This window comes from Gouania willdenowi, chromosome 12 (genome assembly GCF_900634775.1).
Source record: "Gouania willdenowi chromosome 12, fGouWil2.1, whole genome shotgun sequence".
Lineage (NCBI taxonomy): Eukaryota > Metazoa > Chordata > Actinopteri > Blenniiformes > Gobiesocidae > Gouania > Gouania willdenowi.
Window position 1 is genome coordinate 4,017,814 of NC_041055.1, and position 18,288 is coordinate 4,036,101.

The 18,288-nt window shown below is 38.4% G+C and overlaps 1 protein-coding gene across 1 annotated transcript; it reads left to right on the forward strand.

Moving 5' to 3' along the window:
- LOC114473667 (unconventional myosin-Vb-like) lies at nucleotides 1–16,665 on the forward strand. Its single transcript, XM_028463431.1, has 13 exons — nucleotides 1–249; nucleotides 6,276–6,386; nucleotides 8,277–8,448; nucleotides 8,519–8,663; nucleotides 10,621–10,777; nucleotides 11,142–11,285; nucleotides 12,017–12,098; nucleotides 12,169–12,276; nucleotides 13,285–13,394; nucleotides 14,247–14,512; nucleotides 14,589–14,670; nucleotides 16,074–16,214; nucleotides 16,648–16,665. The coding sequence occupies exons 1-13, from the start codon at nucleotides 232–234 to the stop codon at nucleotides 16,663–16,665; spliced, it is 1,554 nt and encodes a 517-aa protein (XP_028319232.1). The 5' UTR covers nucleotides 1–231.
- Nucleotides 16,666–18,288: the final 1,623 nt, after the last annotated feature.

The window sequence follows — 18,288 nt, forward strand, 5'->3', positions numbered from 1 at the left end:
CGGGTAACATCAAAGGGCTTTGAAGACTGACTATAGTGGGTGTAATATCTGCGTGTCTTGCCAAACGTTACAATTTCCTGTCCTACCTTTGTGAAACCAAGAGTCTTTCTTTCTCTGCAAGCTGCAGCTAGCCTAAATTACAGAGCCAAATATTAAACCTCCCACTTTTGTATAGCAATACATACTTCCTACGGGGACTGCACTAGTATTGCAAAAAGACCGAAGCGAAGCATGATGCTGGGCAAAGAGGTAAGTGAGAAAGTGACCAAGTAGAATATCAACATGTGCTCATTCACATTTCATTTCAACATTTCGGAGATTTTCAGAGACCCTCCATTGTGCTACTGACAAAACTTCCTGTTAACTTCAAAACAAGAACCTTTTTATTTTGAAAAGGGGATGTTTGATTTTTAGCTTGAAGCCGCAATGCATCATGGGGCCGTTGAGTATGTGTATACTTCAAAAATGTCCCCATGTAGTATACATCCGGGTATTTCTTACATACTGTCTATGTGAACGCACCACATACTGTTTGACATCAGACTTAGTATGAGTAGTATGTTAGTATGACATTTCTAACACAGCATGAGTGACACGTTTATTAAAGTAGCTTTAATCATGTCATCCTGGTGGATGACTGACTACTGCGGTTCAGAAAGTGCCTGATTAGACCTGCAGCAGAGCCCACATTTTAAATGTAAAAATCACAGATAATCAGGTTCATTAAATCATGGAGGCCAAAATCGTAATTGTGAATAAAATTAGAATTTTAACTGTGCAGCCATAGGATGGAGACGCTAACTCGCCTCCATCTATAGTCCAAAGAACAACTTTAACATCATTGTTTCTTAGTTTTCAATATTGGGTTAAATTCAACTAAAAAATTGTTGATTTTGTTGCCAATTTTTGTGTAATTTAGTGGAATTGTTTGCGATATTTCAAGATTCTTGAAAAAATTTAGTTTTTTCCAGAATTTGTATTTAAAAATGACTGCATTCACATTATATAAACAAAGGAAAAATGCAAGCCCCTAAAATGTTGTGCTTTCATTAAATTGGTGACTTTGAGATATTAACAACTTTTATTATTTGGTAATTTATGCAATACTTAATGTTTTCTTTGTCATTTTTAATTTCTCCTGTGAGCCAAATTGGAGGCTCTAAAAGGCTGGATTTGGCCCCCGGACCTTGAGTTTGACACATGTTATAGATCATTATGTCTGAGTTAATCAAACTAGTTTATCATTATTTAATGAACTAATGTGGATCCAAATGATTTAGATCTGAAATACAGGATCAATTTATTCTGACTTTGTCTTAAAAACAACTCTTCAGTCACATTACAAACATTCACATTTTCTAATAATTTCAGCTGATAAATCAGATTCTTCAGTGTTTATTCTGCTAGTCTGAGTCGAGAGCTTTATTATAAGATCACATATAGGTGGATTGTTGTGAGAGAAAGACGACATGTGGAGATTATAGACCCTCACACATGGCAGTGATTACCTGGATTAAAACGTCTCTAATTATATAAAGGGTTCCTCTCCATTTACTCAGATTTCAAAATAAAAGAACATGTTCATCAGAAATCAAAGCAAACATTAGGCTACCTCACTTTTATTCTATACAGACCAAAGATTCTGAGATTTTTATTTGTTTTTTTAAATTGGGACTAAATGTATTAAAAACATTTTAATATGTAAATACATGGGCTTGTAGCTAATTTCCATCTCTTGTCCCATTAGCAGGTTGGTGATAAAACAAACATCAGTCCTCTCTAAATAAACAAATAAAATAATAAACAGAAAATAAATAAACAAAAAGAATAAAATTAAAGAAAAAACACAGAGATCATATTAAAAAACCGGTAACGTACAAGAACCGTGAACGATCTGTGTGACAAGAAGATAAAAGATAGACCTAGAAATTTGGGGACCATGACAATTATACATCGTAGATTGTAAAGTGCTTGTGTGTAAGTTAAAGTGGCGTAATGCTAAATTGCTAAAGTGCATGGTGCTACCTCATTATATTGCACATTGTCAGATTATTGTACAGGAATATGAATGAGTATATAACATTGCACGCTACCCTACTTTCCTGATTATTAAGTGCTATGTTGGCGATATTATTGCACGATGCTCATAACACACAGATGCACATGCAGAAATGTAGGTACAGTATATATTGTACTAAAAAGCATACATAGATTTATTCATGTACGCAGTAGTGTACAATTGTATGTGGTTCCCCAAAGATTAGATACAATTAAGTCCACAAATTTGGTTTTCCAACAACCATTCCCTAAGGCAGGGGTTCTAAACCTTATGGTCAGCAGACCCCATTTAGGGTCGTGAGACACTGGGAGGGGGTCACCAGATGCCTTCAAGAAACTACGAATATTTTTTGAATAATTTGAGCCCATTTTTGCTTCTTTTTACCGTTTTTCTGTAATGACACCAAACTTGTCATACAATATTTTAACCTATTTTCATCACTTTTTCTTGCCATATTTTTGCTTCTTTTAATGCATTTTTGCTACGTTACTCCCATTATTGCCACTTCTCAATCACATTTCAATGCTTTTTCTGCACATTTTTACACTTTCAAGACATTTTCGTCACTTATAAACCCTTTCCACCACTTTTCTACCTAATGTCACATATGTTGATTTATTATTGTCACTTTTAACCTCTGTTCACCATATTTCATGCTTATTTTGCCAATTTAAACACATTCATGATTTCCATGCCACTTATTTGCAATTACATTTTAATATTGACACTTTTAACTCTTCTATTTCCCACTTTTTTGGTCCGTTTTTAGCCACTCTAATTTGCAACTTTTAACCAATTTCTGTGGTTTTCAAAATTCCATTTCACCAGCTTTTCCACCATTTCCACAGATTCTTTTTACAAACTTTTGAAGTGGTGGTTGGGCTTGATCATGTAAGATTTTACAAACTAGTACAGAATCAGTATATTTTAACACATTGTCCCAGTTTAGACTGTCATGTTTTTTTTAAATATCAGACCGTGCTTTTAATGCCTTTTTATAAACAGTTTCAATATTCAATCTATTTTATTCAAATACATTCTAACAATATTCTACAATCTTAATATTTAATTCCAGTTATATGATTCTACCAATTCACAAGCTAAACATCTATCTGACATGTTTGATTTTACACAAATTTATATACAGTAAGCAAGATGTTTCTGCCTTTTTTTTTTTTTTACATTTTTTTTTAACTTTTAACTTAAAATATACAATCATACCGTACAAGACACAGTAATGACAATAATTATTATCTACCCTTTGCCCGTACATCACATCCTATAGAGGCCCTCTGCTTTGGAATAGTTTACCTCCCCTAATCAGATCCATATCCTCCTCCTACTAATCACTCTTTAAAAGGCAGTTAAAAACATCTTATGCATTTATAAGTCATCCTACATTATATCTAATTAATTCATGCCCTCTCTCACTTTACTCTATGCCACAATGACTACAATCCACATGTAATATGTATGTTTGTTTTCACATGTGTAAATGGGTGTATGTATATATGTTTTAATTTTGTATTTCTTTTTTAATTTTCAATAATTTTGTTCAATAATGATTTTAGTGTACTTTGTTTATATATTATTTTTCCTCGTATCGCAAAGTTCAATTGTGCATTTGGTCTGATTTTATCAGTGTTTATTTGTTAGCCCTCATTTTATTTCATTTCATTTCGGGATGCACCGAAATGAAAATTTGAGGCCGAATAACATATAAACGCTTGGCTGAATACCGAATATTGAATGCAGTTAAGTTTTTCACTATTTTTTTTGAATAGTGCATAAATAGCCTAGAATACATTTTTAGACATATTTTTTAAAGAAAGTAAATGTTTATTGAATATTATGACATTTTTTAAATATTCCAGTAGCCTTTGATTTTCAAAAAAGTACAACAAAGTTTTTTATTTATATTAGCCCTTCAAATAAAACAAAACATGCATTCCAAAAAAAAAAACTTAAGTGCATTAAAGGGGAGGTATGATGAAAAAAATCACTTTCTAATGGTTTTGCTACAGTGATATACATCCTTTAGCCTCATTCAGAGGGACAAAGTTGAAAAACTTACGTTTCCTCCTCCCTTGTTATTTCATATTTTGTAAAAACAAAGTCAGCTCCAAACGGGTGAGTTGGATTTTGCCCGCGTTGGTGGGTGACGTCACTTAACACGCCTCCTAGAATAGAAGAACAGCTAAAACAACACTGCTGTTTAATATAGAATGTATATTGTACTTTATTGCCATATATGTAAATGCAAACTGCACTACCTCTTCTGCTGCCAATCGTGTTGGGAGTCACTGCTTGGAGCCATGGCCATTGTTTGCACACATCAGCTGTTAGCACTCCGTGCTAATGCTACACCAGCCTAGCAGCGACACCCGACATCGCTTGTGAACTGAGGAGGACACAATGAGGATGTTTACGGATTCGTGGCTCACAGCGCTAACAACGGATCGCTTGTGGAATAGAACGGTTTCCAACTTTTACGCGGTGACGACGGAGAGCGGAGAGAGTCTGGCTGTGTTTGTGTACGGCTGCTCTGCTCTGCTCCTGCAGCAACGCACACACACTTTTCCGACTCAAAATCAATGCACGTTGTTTGATTGCGTCATTGCGTCACACGCTACTATTCGGCCTTGCTTTTAACTCACTAAACCGAAGGCCGAATGTGGCTTTTTTTTCAATATTCGGTTGAATATTCGGTGCATCTCTAATTTCATTCAATTTTTATTTGGCACAGTTTATAAAGCAACGAAACATAATAATATCAACAGTGGACAGACATCAACAGACATCAATACACTTTAGAGGCATGCTTGGGAAAACCCAAAAAACCCTCAACGGCCTTGAAGAAGAGGGTTCCTGATATGACAATTAAACTTTAAATAAAGAGAAAATAAGTAAATATTAATTAAAATAGAACTACAAGCAGTTATGAAAGGGGGCCAAGCCTTCCCGCGCGACTCGGCCCCAGGTTTTGCAGAGCCCTTGGAAGTACTTCACAAAGGATGACGGGCTTGGGGCGAGAGTCAGGGCACAAACCAAGTGCCATTTGCTGTGAACAGGTGGGTATGAAATTTTGGAAGATGTGATTTTAAAATGTGAAAGCTACAGGCCAAAATGCATTTGCACCCATTATAGTGGCGCACATTTTGGTATGGGTGATCTGTGTGCTCTTATATATATATACCCTGTAAATTTCACAGCCCTCAACATAATAATTGAGCTGAAATAAAAGTTTGTTTATTTTTATGTTATGTTGTAATAAGCCACACCCACTTTTACTATTCGCAATTAAATTTGAAATACAGCCCTAGGAGCGACCCAAGGTCATACCCACCAAATTTGGTACAAATCGGTCTTGCCATTTAAGAGATATAAATTTCCCATATTTGCTGCGCAATTTGCACATATTTTACCCGAACAACGCAAACAGGTTCATTACAAATGCAAATAAATGTGAATACATCAACACTAGACACATTTATAAAGGCTACAATAACTGCTGACTCAAAGAGTTCATGAGCTGATTAAGTTTAGATCAGGTCCAACTGAAGACTTTGTGTGCCAAGTTTCACGCTGATTGGACAAAATCCCAAGGAGTAGTTTGAAAAAGTATGTTTTACAGTTTTTGCGATTTTGCTCTGACAAAAGTTTAGACAGAAATGGGCGTGGCCTAGCCCAGGTGATTCAGTACTATTCAAGGAATCTGAAAAATAAATAAAAAGATTTTGATAAAAAAAAAAATTATTTCATAAAATTGTCCACCGGGAGCCGACAATCATCACTGTGGATTGAGCCTTTGTCACGTGGCTCAGTTGGCTTGGTCTCATTGACCAATCAGCTCGGCTGCTCGTGGTCATGTGACTGCTGTTGGTTTGACTGGATTTGAATGAGTGTTGACGTCAGGAAGAGCCGGTCGGTCCGTTCTCAGACTGAAGATGAGGTCATTCATTTCAGAGTGTGTGTCTAAAAAATCAGTTCAAGTCACTAAAAGTAACCATTCAGGTGAACGCATGGATGTATGAATAGAAACGTGTGAATTTATGAATGCATGAATATTATGAATGCATAAATGTTCAAACACTGACAAACGCTGAGCTCGGAGGCTTTGACAGGATAAATCATGACTCAGCATATTTCACACAAAGGAAAAAGGTGTTGATGTGCCTGTGAGTCCAAACTGAGGGACTGTGTTTGTGTGTTTCAGCGGACCCGGGTCTGGATTCCAGACCAGCAGGAGGTTTGGAAAGCAGCAGAAATCACTAAAGACTACAAAGAAGGACAGACAGTCCTTCACCTGCGACTGGAAGATGAAACGGTATCTACAGACCACAATTATTCACCTACAGACCACAATCACCCACAGACCACAATTAATCACCCACAGACCACAATTAATCACAGACAGACCATAATTAATCACCCACAGACCACAATTAATTACCTACAGACCAAAATTAATCACCCACAGACCACAATCACCCACAGACCACAATCACCCACAGACCACAATTAATCACCCACAGACCACAATTAATCACAGACAGACCACAATTAATCACAGACAGACCACAATTAATCACCTACAGACCTCAATCACCTACAGACCACAATCACCTACAGGCCTCAATTAATCACCTACAGACCTCAATCACCTACAGACCACAATCACCTACAGGCCTCAATTAATCACCTACAGACCACAATTAATCACAGACAGACCATAATTAATCACAGACAGACCACAATTAATTACCTACAGACCAAAATTAATCACCCACAGACCACAATCACCCACAGACCACAATTAATCACCCACAGACCACAATTAATCACAGACAGACCACAATTAATCACAGACAGACCATAATTAATCACCTACAGACCTCAATCACCTACAGACCACAATCACCTACAGGCCTCAATTAATCACCTACAGACCACAATTAATCACCCACAGACTACAATTAATTACCTACAGACCACAATTAATCACCTACAGACCACAATCACCCACAGACCACAATTAATCACCCACAGACCACAATTAATCACAGACAGACCATAATTAATCACCCACAGACCACAATTAATTACCTACAGACCAAAATTAATCACCCACAGACCACAATCACCCACAGACCACAATTAATCACCCACAGACCACAATTAATCACAGACAGACCACAATTAATCACAGACAGACCACAATTAATCACCTACAGACCTCAATCACCTACAGACCACAATCACCTACAGGCCTCAATTAATCACCTACAGACCTCAATCACCTACAGACCACAATCACCTACAGGCCTCAATTAATCACCTACAGACCACAATTAATCACAGACAGACCATAATTAATCACAGACAGACCCCAATTAATTACCTACAGACCAAAATTAATCACCCACAGACCACAATCACCCACAGACCACAATTAATCACCCACAGACCACAATTAATCACAGACAGACCACAATTAATCACAGACAGACCATAATTAATCACCTACAGACCTCAATCACCTACAGACCACAATCACCTACAGGCCTCAATTAATCACCTACAGACCACAATTAATCACCCACAGACCACAATTAATTACCTACAGACCACAATTAATCACCTACAGACCACATTCACCCATAGACCTCAATCACCTACAGACCAAAATCACCTACAGACCTCAATCACCTACAGACCCCATTCACCTACAGACCTCAATTAATCACCCACAGACAACAATCACCCACAGACCGCAATCCCCTACAGACCGCAGTCACCTACAGACCAGTCCACCACAGACCAATATTACCCACAGACCACAATCCCCTACATACCACAATCACCCATAGACCTCAATCACCTACAGACCACAATCACTTTAAGACCTCAATCACCTACAGACCTCAATTAATCACCTACAGACCACAATCACCCATAGACCTCAATCACCTACAGACCACAATCACCTACAGACCTCAATCACCTACAGACCACAATTAATCACCTACAGACCACAATTAATCACCCACAGACCGCAATCCCCTACAGACCATAGTCACCTACAGACCAGTCAACCACAGACCAATATTACCCACAGACCACAATCCCCTACAGCCCACAGTCAATCACCTACAGACCATTGTAATGTTGTGACATTGTGATGTATTATTGTGATGTGGTTGTAATGTTGTGTCAGACGGTGGAGTATCCCGTGGGTTCAGGGAGAAACCCGCTGCCCTTCCTTCGTAACCCTGATATCCTGGTGGGAGAGAATGACCTCACTGCTCTCAGTTACCTTCATGAACCTGCAGTTCTTCACAACCTACGGGTCCGATTCCTCGAGTCCAACAACATCTACACTTACTGTGGTCAGTGTGTGTGTGTGTAAGTGTTTGTGTGCGTATCAGTGTGTGTGTGTCTGACTCTGTGTGTTTGCAGGTATTGTTCTGGTTGCCATTAATCCATATGAGCAGCTGCAGATTTATGGAGAAGAAGTTATCCGGGCGTACAGCGGACAGAACATGGGAGACATGGATCCTCACATCTTTGCTGTGGCTGAGGAGGCTTACAAGCAGATGGCTAGGTGAGGTTCAATTTAGCCCAGATTCAAGCTAACGTTAGCCTAAACTGGGGTCAAAGTTAGTCTTGTATGTTTTAGGGTTAGGGTCAAACATTGAGTCCTCCCATCTGACAGGGACTCTGGTTAGATTCTTAGTGATCTGCTTCAATCCAGTGGGTCATTTGGTCTGATCTGAAGTCATGGTCAAAGAGTGAATGAGGAGAGGGAGGGAGGTTGTCAGTAAAGGAATGAAACAGGTCGTGGCTAAGTGGACGCTTCCCATGAGGAAAAGACTCCCAGGGTTAGTGGAGCCTTTGAAAAGCATGGACAGATGGATGCTAACCAACCCGGATTCCCGCCCTCGTCACACTCACAATGCATGTTTGCTCATCTTCCAGTTGCGTTAGGTTCTACCAGTACAAAGACAAAGACAAATGTGCTGCAGTAATTGGTAATGTGATGAATTATTGGTTAAATTGGCTGAATAAACACAGACAAAGGACAACATTTAGTCATTTTTAAGGCTTTTTAAAAGCGTTTCAATCATTAATTTTTTTTAATGAGATTATATTTTACCGTAATTTCCAGGCTATAAAGCGCACTGTTTTATTGGCCGCATTACAATAATTTAATCCACACAAATGCCGCAGCCTAACATAGGCCGCACTCTATTATCTGATGAGGGTGCCCTTCAGACAACTCGGCCAATCAGAACGGGCAGGTAGGCGGGCTGTTGTACTCAAGTTAGGTTTCACGGAAATGTCGGTGTTTCAACTGATACGTTTCCTTTACTACATGAAGTCTCCTCTTCACTGCCCCACGTCTACATATCAGTTCATTTACAGCTTTTTATGGCCACTTTTACTGGAACCAGACTGATACACCGCTTCATCCGCTCTTTTTACCGTGTATACCGCGGAGCGATCACAGCGAGTCGGACTCTGAGTCAAAATACGGACGCGATCCAACGTGGTGATTTGGTAACTTCATGCTGTTATGCTACAATTACAAACTGGCTGACTTTTACTGGATACAGCCTGTATCCAGGATGTTCTGATCTCTGCTCCGTCTGTTCGTCCTCCTTACAGAAGCGTCTCCATCAGCCTCAGAGTCCAGAGCACAGATCAATCCTGAACAAACCTAACGCAGTGATTTAACAACTTTATGCTGTTTATCTTTCTATTAGAAACTGGCTGACTTTTAGTGCATCCACACTGATGCTGCTCTCTCTCTCTCTTTCTCTGACAACATTTCTCCGCATCGTTGCTATGATGAGGCAGTGTGCATCATGACAAAATGAGTGATCAGAATGATTCAGTGCAAGCAAGAATGATTTAACAATTTCATTGTTCCACCTGGCCTAATGTGACAGAGCTCAATTTTGTGGCGGCATGAAGATTATAAAACTGGGAAAATCCACAATTTAGCCGCGTCATTGTTTTAAGCCGCAGGGTTCAAAGCGCAGGGTTCAAAGTGTGAGAAAAAAGTAGCCGCTTATAGTTCGGAAAATTGCGGTAATTGCCAAAAGAATGTGGACTGAGGCTGATATAACAATAATCATAATAATAATAACAATACAAATATTTAGAATTCATTTAATTTAAAAAGTGCCTTTCAGGCCACCCAAGGACACTTTGCAATAAAAACAGAATAATAAACGTAATATCCGTGTGTCTCCAGGATCTCTGTTGTGAAGTTGCTTGCAGCGCACACAGGGGGTCAGACTTCACCTGCTCAGTATCTGATCCTCTTCCACAAAGCGCTTCCTTAATTCCAGTTTTCACACTGTCTTTTTTTTGCTCCACCTCAGATGTGAGGATGCCAATTTTCATCTTGGAAACGTTTCTTTTCTTGTTTGACCTCAGTGGGTGGGGCCTCCAAAACCGGAGGCCCGTAACAAGATAATGACAATCGAATTCAGTTCTGTTGTAAAGTAAACTTGGAATCAGTTGGCTGACTTGTTTCTTCTTCTGTGGTGCAGAGACGAAAGGAACCAGTCCATCATCGTGAGTGGAGAGTCTGGGGCGGGAAAAACTGTCTCTGCAAAGTACGCCATGCGATTCTTCGCCACGGTGGGTGGCTCGGCCAGTGACACCAACGTGGAGGAGAAGGTCCTGGCTTCTAGTCCCATCATGGAGGTGAGTGGCCTGCAGCTATTAAATCACTGTTTGGCAACACCCATTGTGTAAGATGAGTTGGTATGGTCTGACTCTAACATCTTTAAACTAGGGCTGGCACTTTAATGCGTTAATTGCAATTAATTGATTACAGAAAAATAATGCACTTCTTTGCACTCCAAACTGCACTCATTTCACAAGTACACCCATAATACTGATGCACAGACTACGGGAGAACTTGAGGAGAAAATGTTCCTGTGCTTGGCCGTTATGTGATTCATTTAGATTAATTAATTACAAAGTTTCTAATTATTATTTTTTTTTATTTTTTATCTAATCCTACCACTATTTTAAATACAAACTGAGTGAGCCACTTTTTTATCAGGCCATTGGAAACGCAAAAACCACCAGGAACGACAACAGCAGCCGCTTTGGGAAATACATCCAGATCAGCTTCAGCAGGCAGTACAACATCATCGGGGCCAACATGCGCACGTACCTGTTGGAGAAGTCGAGAGTGGTTTTCCAGGTAAGACAGAAGAGTTTTCCAGAAGATATCAACAGGGGCTGGACTGGAACAAAAATTCTGCCCTGGCATTTTCTGTCTAGACCAGTCCACCACATTATCAGACACCACGTAGAAGCTGTTATTAAGTTAGTGATGCTTAACATGTGGCTATTTGTCTTAATTTTAAGAATTATTCCCCCTGAAAACCTTAAAAACAGGAACTTTTTAACCCCTTTTTGCCTATTCCTGTTGTCCAAATTTTTCCCCTTTTCAAAAACACTTTTTTCAGATCTTAGCTACCGTTTGCCCATAAATATCCCTTTTTTTTCCCTATTTTTTGTTCATTATTGCGAGTTCTTTTTGACATTCATCAAATTTTTGTCCTGTCTTTAATTTTATTTGACCACTTTTCATCCAAATAGGCTAACGTTTGCTCAATAAATACCAGTTGTTTCCTTTTTCCCCTACATGTTTTTCACTATTGTTTGCCACATTTGCTCATTTTAGCTACTTTTTGCCATTACATACCACTTTATTCACTTTTCACTCTTTTCTTGCAATGTTTTTGCCACTTTTGGACCATATTTGGCCAGATGTTACCATTTCTGCCTCCACTCACTCGTCAAAAAAAAATGTAGCTGACAAGACCGGCCCACTTTGGGTTGACGGGCAATATGCCAGATGGCCAGTCCACCCCTGGGTATCAGTGTCGGTCTGTCTGGATTCTGTAATCCCTGTTGTTTGTTTGTCAGGCTGAAGATGAGAGAAACTATCACATCTTCTACCAGCTCTGCGCTTCCTCCACCTTAGCAGAGTTCAAAGATCTCGGCCTCAGTGAGTCTCCTATGTGAGTGTTTATTGCTCAGAGAGCACCAGTGTGTTCTGACTGGTTTCTCATCAACAGCCTCTGCTGAAGACTTCACCTACACGTCTTTGGGAGAAAACATCTTCATAGAAGGAGTGAACGACGCTGCAGATTTCATCAAGACCCGAGAGGCCTTCACACTGCTGGGTGAGGATGGAAATCACAAAAGTTTACGGTTTGAAAACCATGAACAATGGGAGTGACATGGTCCAGGGTTGGGGTCAATGAGATAGATTTTGTTTAAATTTGTGTGTATTTTGTTGTGTGTATATAATATATATATACAAGCATTCATAGGCCTACCTAGACTTACATAACATCTACATGTCCACCTACCCATCAGATTCTAGTTCTTGTACTGAAGTTATATATATATTCAATACATATTCTGCACAAGTTTTATATATACAGTTTATACATTCACTTCAAACATATATACATACATACACACGCATACATACATACACATGAATGTGTATGACATGTACATAATATAGTTTTAAACAGCTGATGGCGTTACTGCAGTCTCATGTCTCCTATCATCGCTCAGAGGAGGTCGGCCTATGAAAATGACTCCTTTGGTTACATCATGACAGGAGCTGAATCTGAACAGCCTGTAGGAGCACCATTTTACCAGTGGGTGGGATGCAGAGACCACGCAGGAATCACTTGTTTTCCTCATTCTGGGAGTTGGCAGACTCAGGGAGGACCAGTTCATAGATGTAGAGACCAGAAAAAAACATGTTTTTCATAATATGGGACCTTTAATACCAATATTTTCATTGATTAGGATGTCTAACAAGGTGACCAATAGATGAAAAACTATTTGAATGAAAGATAATATTTTTAGTGTATTTTACAGCTGATTTAAGACATGGGTCAAAACTGAGGCATTATTACAAGAGATGCTAACAGAAAGCTAACACAAGAGGAAGGTTACATTTATTTGGATTATTTATTTCAAATTAAGTAATAATGATTAATTGTAATGAAACTTTAGTAACTGAGAATGTAATTGTAATTGACTTTCAGGGGCAAACTAATGATTGTAATTTTAATTGTAATTGGAAAAAATGCTGCTCAACATAATCATAATTGAACATGGATAATTTATGACATACTTGTAATTGAAAAATGTAATTGATCCGTGTGTAGGTGTGAAGGAAAGCAGTCAGATGAGCATCTTCAAGGTCATCGCTTCCATTCTTCACCTTGGGAACGTGGAGATCTGCCCAGACCAAGACGGAGAATCCTGCCATGTGTCTGTGAGTGTGTGCATGTGTGTGTGCATGTGTGTTAAGGCTTGTCTCTGATGTTCATTTCTCCTCCTGTGTTCCCGTCACTGTTGGAGCTCCGTGAACGTCGTCCTCAGACCTTTACTTTGAAAGGGTTAGGACAGTGGTTCCCAACCTTTTTTGGGCAGTGACACAATTTTAATATCACTAATTTCTGCTGACTTTTTTTAATTTTTATTACTGTTTCATCATGTTTGTGATAAAGTTTTATGAGGAGCACTATAGTGACGAGATGCACCAGCTCAGATATTTTCATGATGTATTTTTTTTACCTAGATTTATATTCGTAATAAGAATTACAAAAATATAATTATTTTTTTTCATTTTTTATTATTTATTTAATTATTTGTTTTTTAAACTGTATTTTTGAAACTAGATTTATATTTGTAATAATTACAAAATACAATTCATTTTTATTAATTATTTAATTATGTTGAAAATTCTGAATTTTTTTTTAAATAGATTTAAATTTGGGGAAGTGAACGTGTAGGATACAGTTGTTTGAGTTTGTGTGTTTGTGTTTTAATTTGAAAAAGAATAATAATTACAAATATATATATATATTTTTATTATTCTTTAATTAACTAATTGTTATACTGTATTTACTTTTTACTAGATTTATATTTGAGGAAGTGAAAGTATAGAATACAGAAAAATAATTATTACAAAATTTGTTGCTTGAGTTTGTGTGGTGTTTAAAAAATTCCAAAAATATAATTTTAATCAGTAACTTTTTTTTTAATCAATTATCAGTAATTTCACCCCAAAGTTGAAAAGCACTGGGCTAGGAGGATGTTTTAAGTGTGTTAATGTGTGTCCTAGAGGACTGATGTCCACCTGAAGCACTTCTGCCAGTTGTTGGGGGTGGAGCTTCAGCAGATGGAGCACTGGCTGTGTCACAGGAAGTTGGTGATGACGTCGGAGACGTACGTTAAAAACATGTCGGCCAAACAAGCACTGAACACCCGTGATGCGCTCGCGAAGCACATTTACGCTCGCATGTTTGAGTGGATCGTTGAACACGTCAACAAAGCTCTGCACACGTCGGCCAAGCAGCACTCGTTCATCGGGGTCCTGGACATCTACGGGTGAGGGGCCGGACCACTACTAGCAGCTGTTGCTTTCTGATTGGTTGCTTTCTCTCACTTCCTGTTCTTTCTGCAGGTTTGAAACATTTGAAATTAACAGCTTCGAGCAATTTTGCATCAACTACGCCAACGAGAAACTACAACAGCAATTTAACTCGGTGAGTGTGTGTGTTTTATTTATTCTTATATTTAGAAAAGGGAGAATACATATTAATGAACGTGTAAGATATGTAAATAAGTCAGATTTTAGCCACAGGCTAATCTCCATCTGTTGTTCCTGAACAGGCTGACGGTATCTTTAAAAACATACAGACATTATAATCAGAATTACACACATTAGGGCCACAGACAACAGGAACTACACATTAAGTTCAGAAACAACAGCAAATTAAACACAGTACAGGACCGGAGAGATTTACCTCCACAAACAAACACAGGTGGTCAGGCAGAAAAAAGGTCACTCATTAATTTGCAATTCACAATTCATTAGTTTCGTGTGTGTACGATGTGCATGTTTTACTGGTATTTTACTTTTCATTTGGAACACTAATGAATTAAAATTAAAATTATTAATTAAATTGGGCTTTAAGCCTTTATTGGTATATGTTGTTACACATATAAATTTGTCCTCTGCAATTTAACCCATCCCTGGGGGGCAGTCAGCAGCCATTTTGCGGCACCTGGGGAGCAGTTCGGGGTTAAGGGACTTGCTCAACATCCCACAGTGATGGCCCAGGTGGGGCTTGAACCAGGAACCCTCTGATTACAAGGCCAGCGTCCTTAACCACTAGGCCTTTCATTATCCAACACAGCCCGCCTTTGTTGTCACTGAAGGTTGCACGTCTCCAGGCTGAAATCAACTCGCTAAATTGAACGTGTCCAGCTTCGTAGTACAGCGGCTCTCTGACAGAGAATGTTTGGTTAGGTGAAGCTAACAGAGAGATATCCATGATATACTTATCCAGTTTTGTAGTACAGGCCCTAAGTGTTTGTTTCTTTTTTTTTCTCCTTCGTAAAGTGTCTTTTACTTTTTTGAAAAAAACGCTCTTATAAATCTAAAATATTCTTATATTATTATTATCTTTGTTATTGCAGCACATGTTTTAGGACAGCTTTGGACATGAACAGGTTGGATAATATGAGCCTTATTCTGAGCTCCTGGGCTCCCCCTTGCTTTGTGTTTGTTATTTTGTTATCCGGGTCCAGAAAGAAGCCCTCACGGTGTTACACTACTCTGAGCTCCTCTTCCTAAATCTAAGGCTGATTAGAAAACTGCTTTCAGGAGCTGTTACTGGTGAATTTTATATTTTTGCTCAGAGCTCATAGCAAAGACGAGGATAAGACAGTAACGGGCTGTGAACAGAGCGTTTCACCTTCTGTCTGAACTTGTTCTTCACCACTTTGGGAATAGTTAAACTTTCACATTTCACACAGAAAGTTGCACATATTGTTTATTCTGTAGTAAGGAATGGAATATGATCTGTAAATCACATGGGACAGGATAGGATGTTCATAGACATAGGTGCAACCATAGACAACATGATCTGCTCTGTGTCCTCAGCATGTTTTTAAACTGGAGCAGGAAGAGTACATGAAGGAACAGATTCCATGGACGCTCATCGACTTCTACGATAACCAGCCGTGCATCGACCTGATCGAGGCTCGACTCGGAGTCCTGGACCTGCTCGACGAAGAGTGTAAAGTAAGACAGAAGCGTATGCGATGCTAATATGCTAACTTTCTGACTAACAACAGAAACTAAGTAGTTTTACCCTAACCCTCACGTTACGCTTATTAAATCACAAAGAATGGAAAGAGTCATACGTATCTTTGTTGGTCGTTAGATTTTGCATGAGTAAAAATGATGGTATCATCTATGGCTAGGGTTGCCACCTTTCAGAAAAGAAAATTAGGGACACCCATGGGGCCGTGAACACAATCCTCAAAAATAGAAATATTTTGACATAGAACAGTGTTTCCCAAACGTTATTGCCCCATGTACCCTGAGCTCATGTTATATATTATCTCTTTGTGTTCGCAGGCTCGTCTAAACTCTTTCCTGTGTCTCGTCCAACATTAAAAAAAAATCTATAATGTTGAAAAATAACCTGAAATGTTTGTGTACCTCCTGAAAGGTGTTCTTGTACCTCTAGGGCAACGGTATGCAACCATTATTCTCAAAGGAGCCGTTTTGCTTCCTCTCACCTGGATTAAAATCCTTCTGGATCCGAAAAAAATACCTTCTCAATGAAGACAATATAGTAGAAAATTCTATACATAGTTACAATTATATCGAATAATATTATTAATAATAGTTAATACTTCTTTAGTTGATGTATTTGTAGTGCTACAAAAAATAACTTGAATTTGATAACACATGATCATGTCGGTCAACACATACTAATTGCTGATTAATTGCAACAGCTCAAGCATGCTTATTAATCCGGCACGTTGGCAGTTAATTAAATATTTCCCCACACAAATAAAATCTTCCAGAATAGTCTTTTTGTTGGTTTAGTTATCTTACCAGGGATTTCAAACGTAAGGTTAACCACAGGTGTAAGGAAAGTTTATGGTTGATGAGAGTTATTGCACAATGCAATTTATTTTTGGCAAATTGTTATATCATGATTTTATTTGGTGTCAATGTAATTTACAGTGGCGTGCACAAACATTTTTACAATCTTATAATCCAACATGATGTATCAGCCTTAGGAGATGATGGATGTATGAAGAACTTTTCCGATTGTTCATATCTACAGTGTTGTTTTCCTGAGGCTGTTTGATGTCAAACAGTCCACTGTGTGACACTGAAAACTCTCTGAAGTTGGACATTTTTAGGGTTTGAGCAGCGCAGGTGTGTCGTTTCTCTTTCTCTCTGTCCAACTGTCCCTGAAAGCACCACACACACACACACACACACAGCCAGGTACACATGTCAGGACCCACCACACAGAGCAGGGGTCCTGCTGACCACGGTGTTGCTGGCCTTGGCATTTCCTGCGTTTTTGTGTGTGATGGTCTGACGGACATGTCTAGTGTTCTGGTCATTTATGCAAATACTGAACAAACAGCGTTCCATTTTGGCTCAGTACGGGACGCACCATTTAAGGTCCAAATAAGGAACGATTCCGTATTTTAAGAGACGAGTGGCAACCCTATTTGTGGGGCTATTATTGTAACAAAGCTGTGTGTGTGCGTGTGCGTTTGTGCTCTCTAAATACAACCCCTTCCAATTTAATGCATCAACAAGAAAAATTAGGATTTGAAAATTTTGACAGTAGGACCTTATATAAGGCTCAATGATGTATAAAGATTTAACTGCATGATATTTCATCAAATGGGCGTCATCGGGCAAGGTTTGCATGAATATTATGATTAATAAATATGGATTTACTTTGAATTTTTAGAGTAATTTTAAAGATTTTTCAAAACAGCAGTCATGGTCAGACAGTCACATCACATTAAATTTTGACACTTTGAATAACAGAATAATTTACACAAGTAAGAAACATCAAACAAAGTGAGTGCATATATTTTCCCAGATAGCTTAACTATTTCTCTTAGTCGTTGATTAGCTTAATGAATTAATCATTGTTTGCTTACCTCACTTCCTTTATTACTCAAGATTTGAATTATTTTTTCTTTGTGTTGCCTTTAAAGCCATATTTGTTCATTTAACCAAATTATGTATTTTGCTTGATTCAGAGACACTTCTACAGAAATGTTTTTTATTTATTTTGGTTACCATGGCATCAAAAGCTTCTTGGATATTA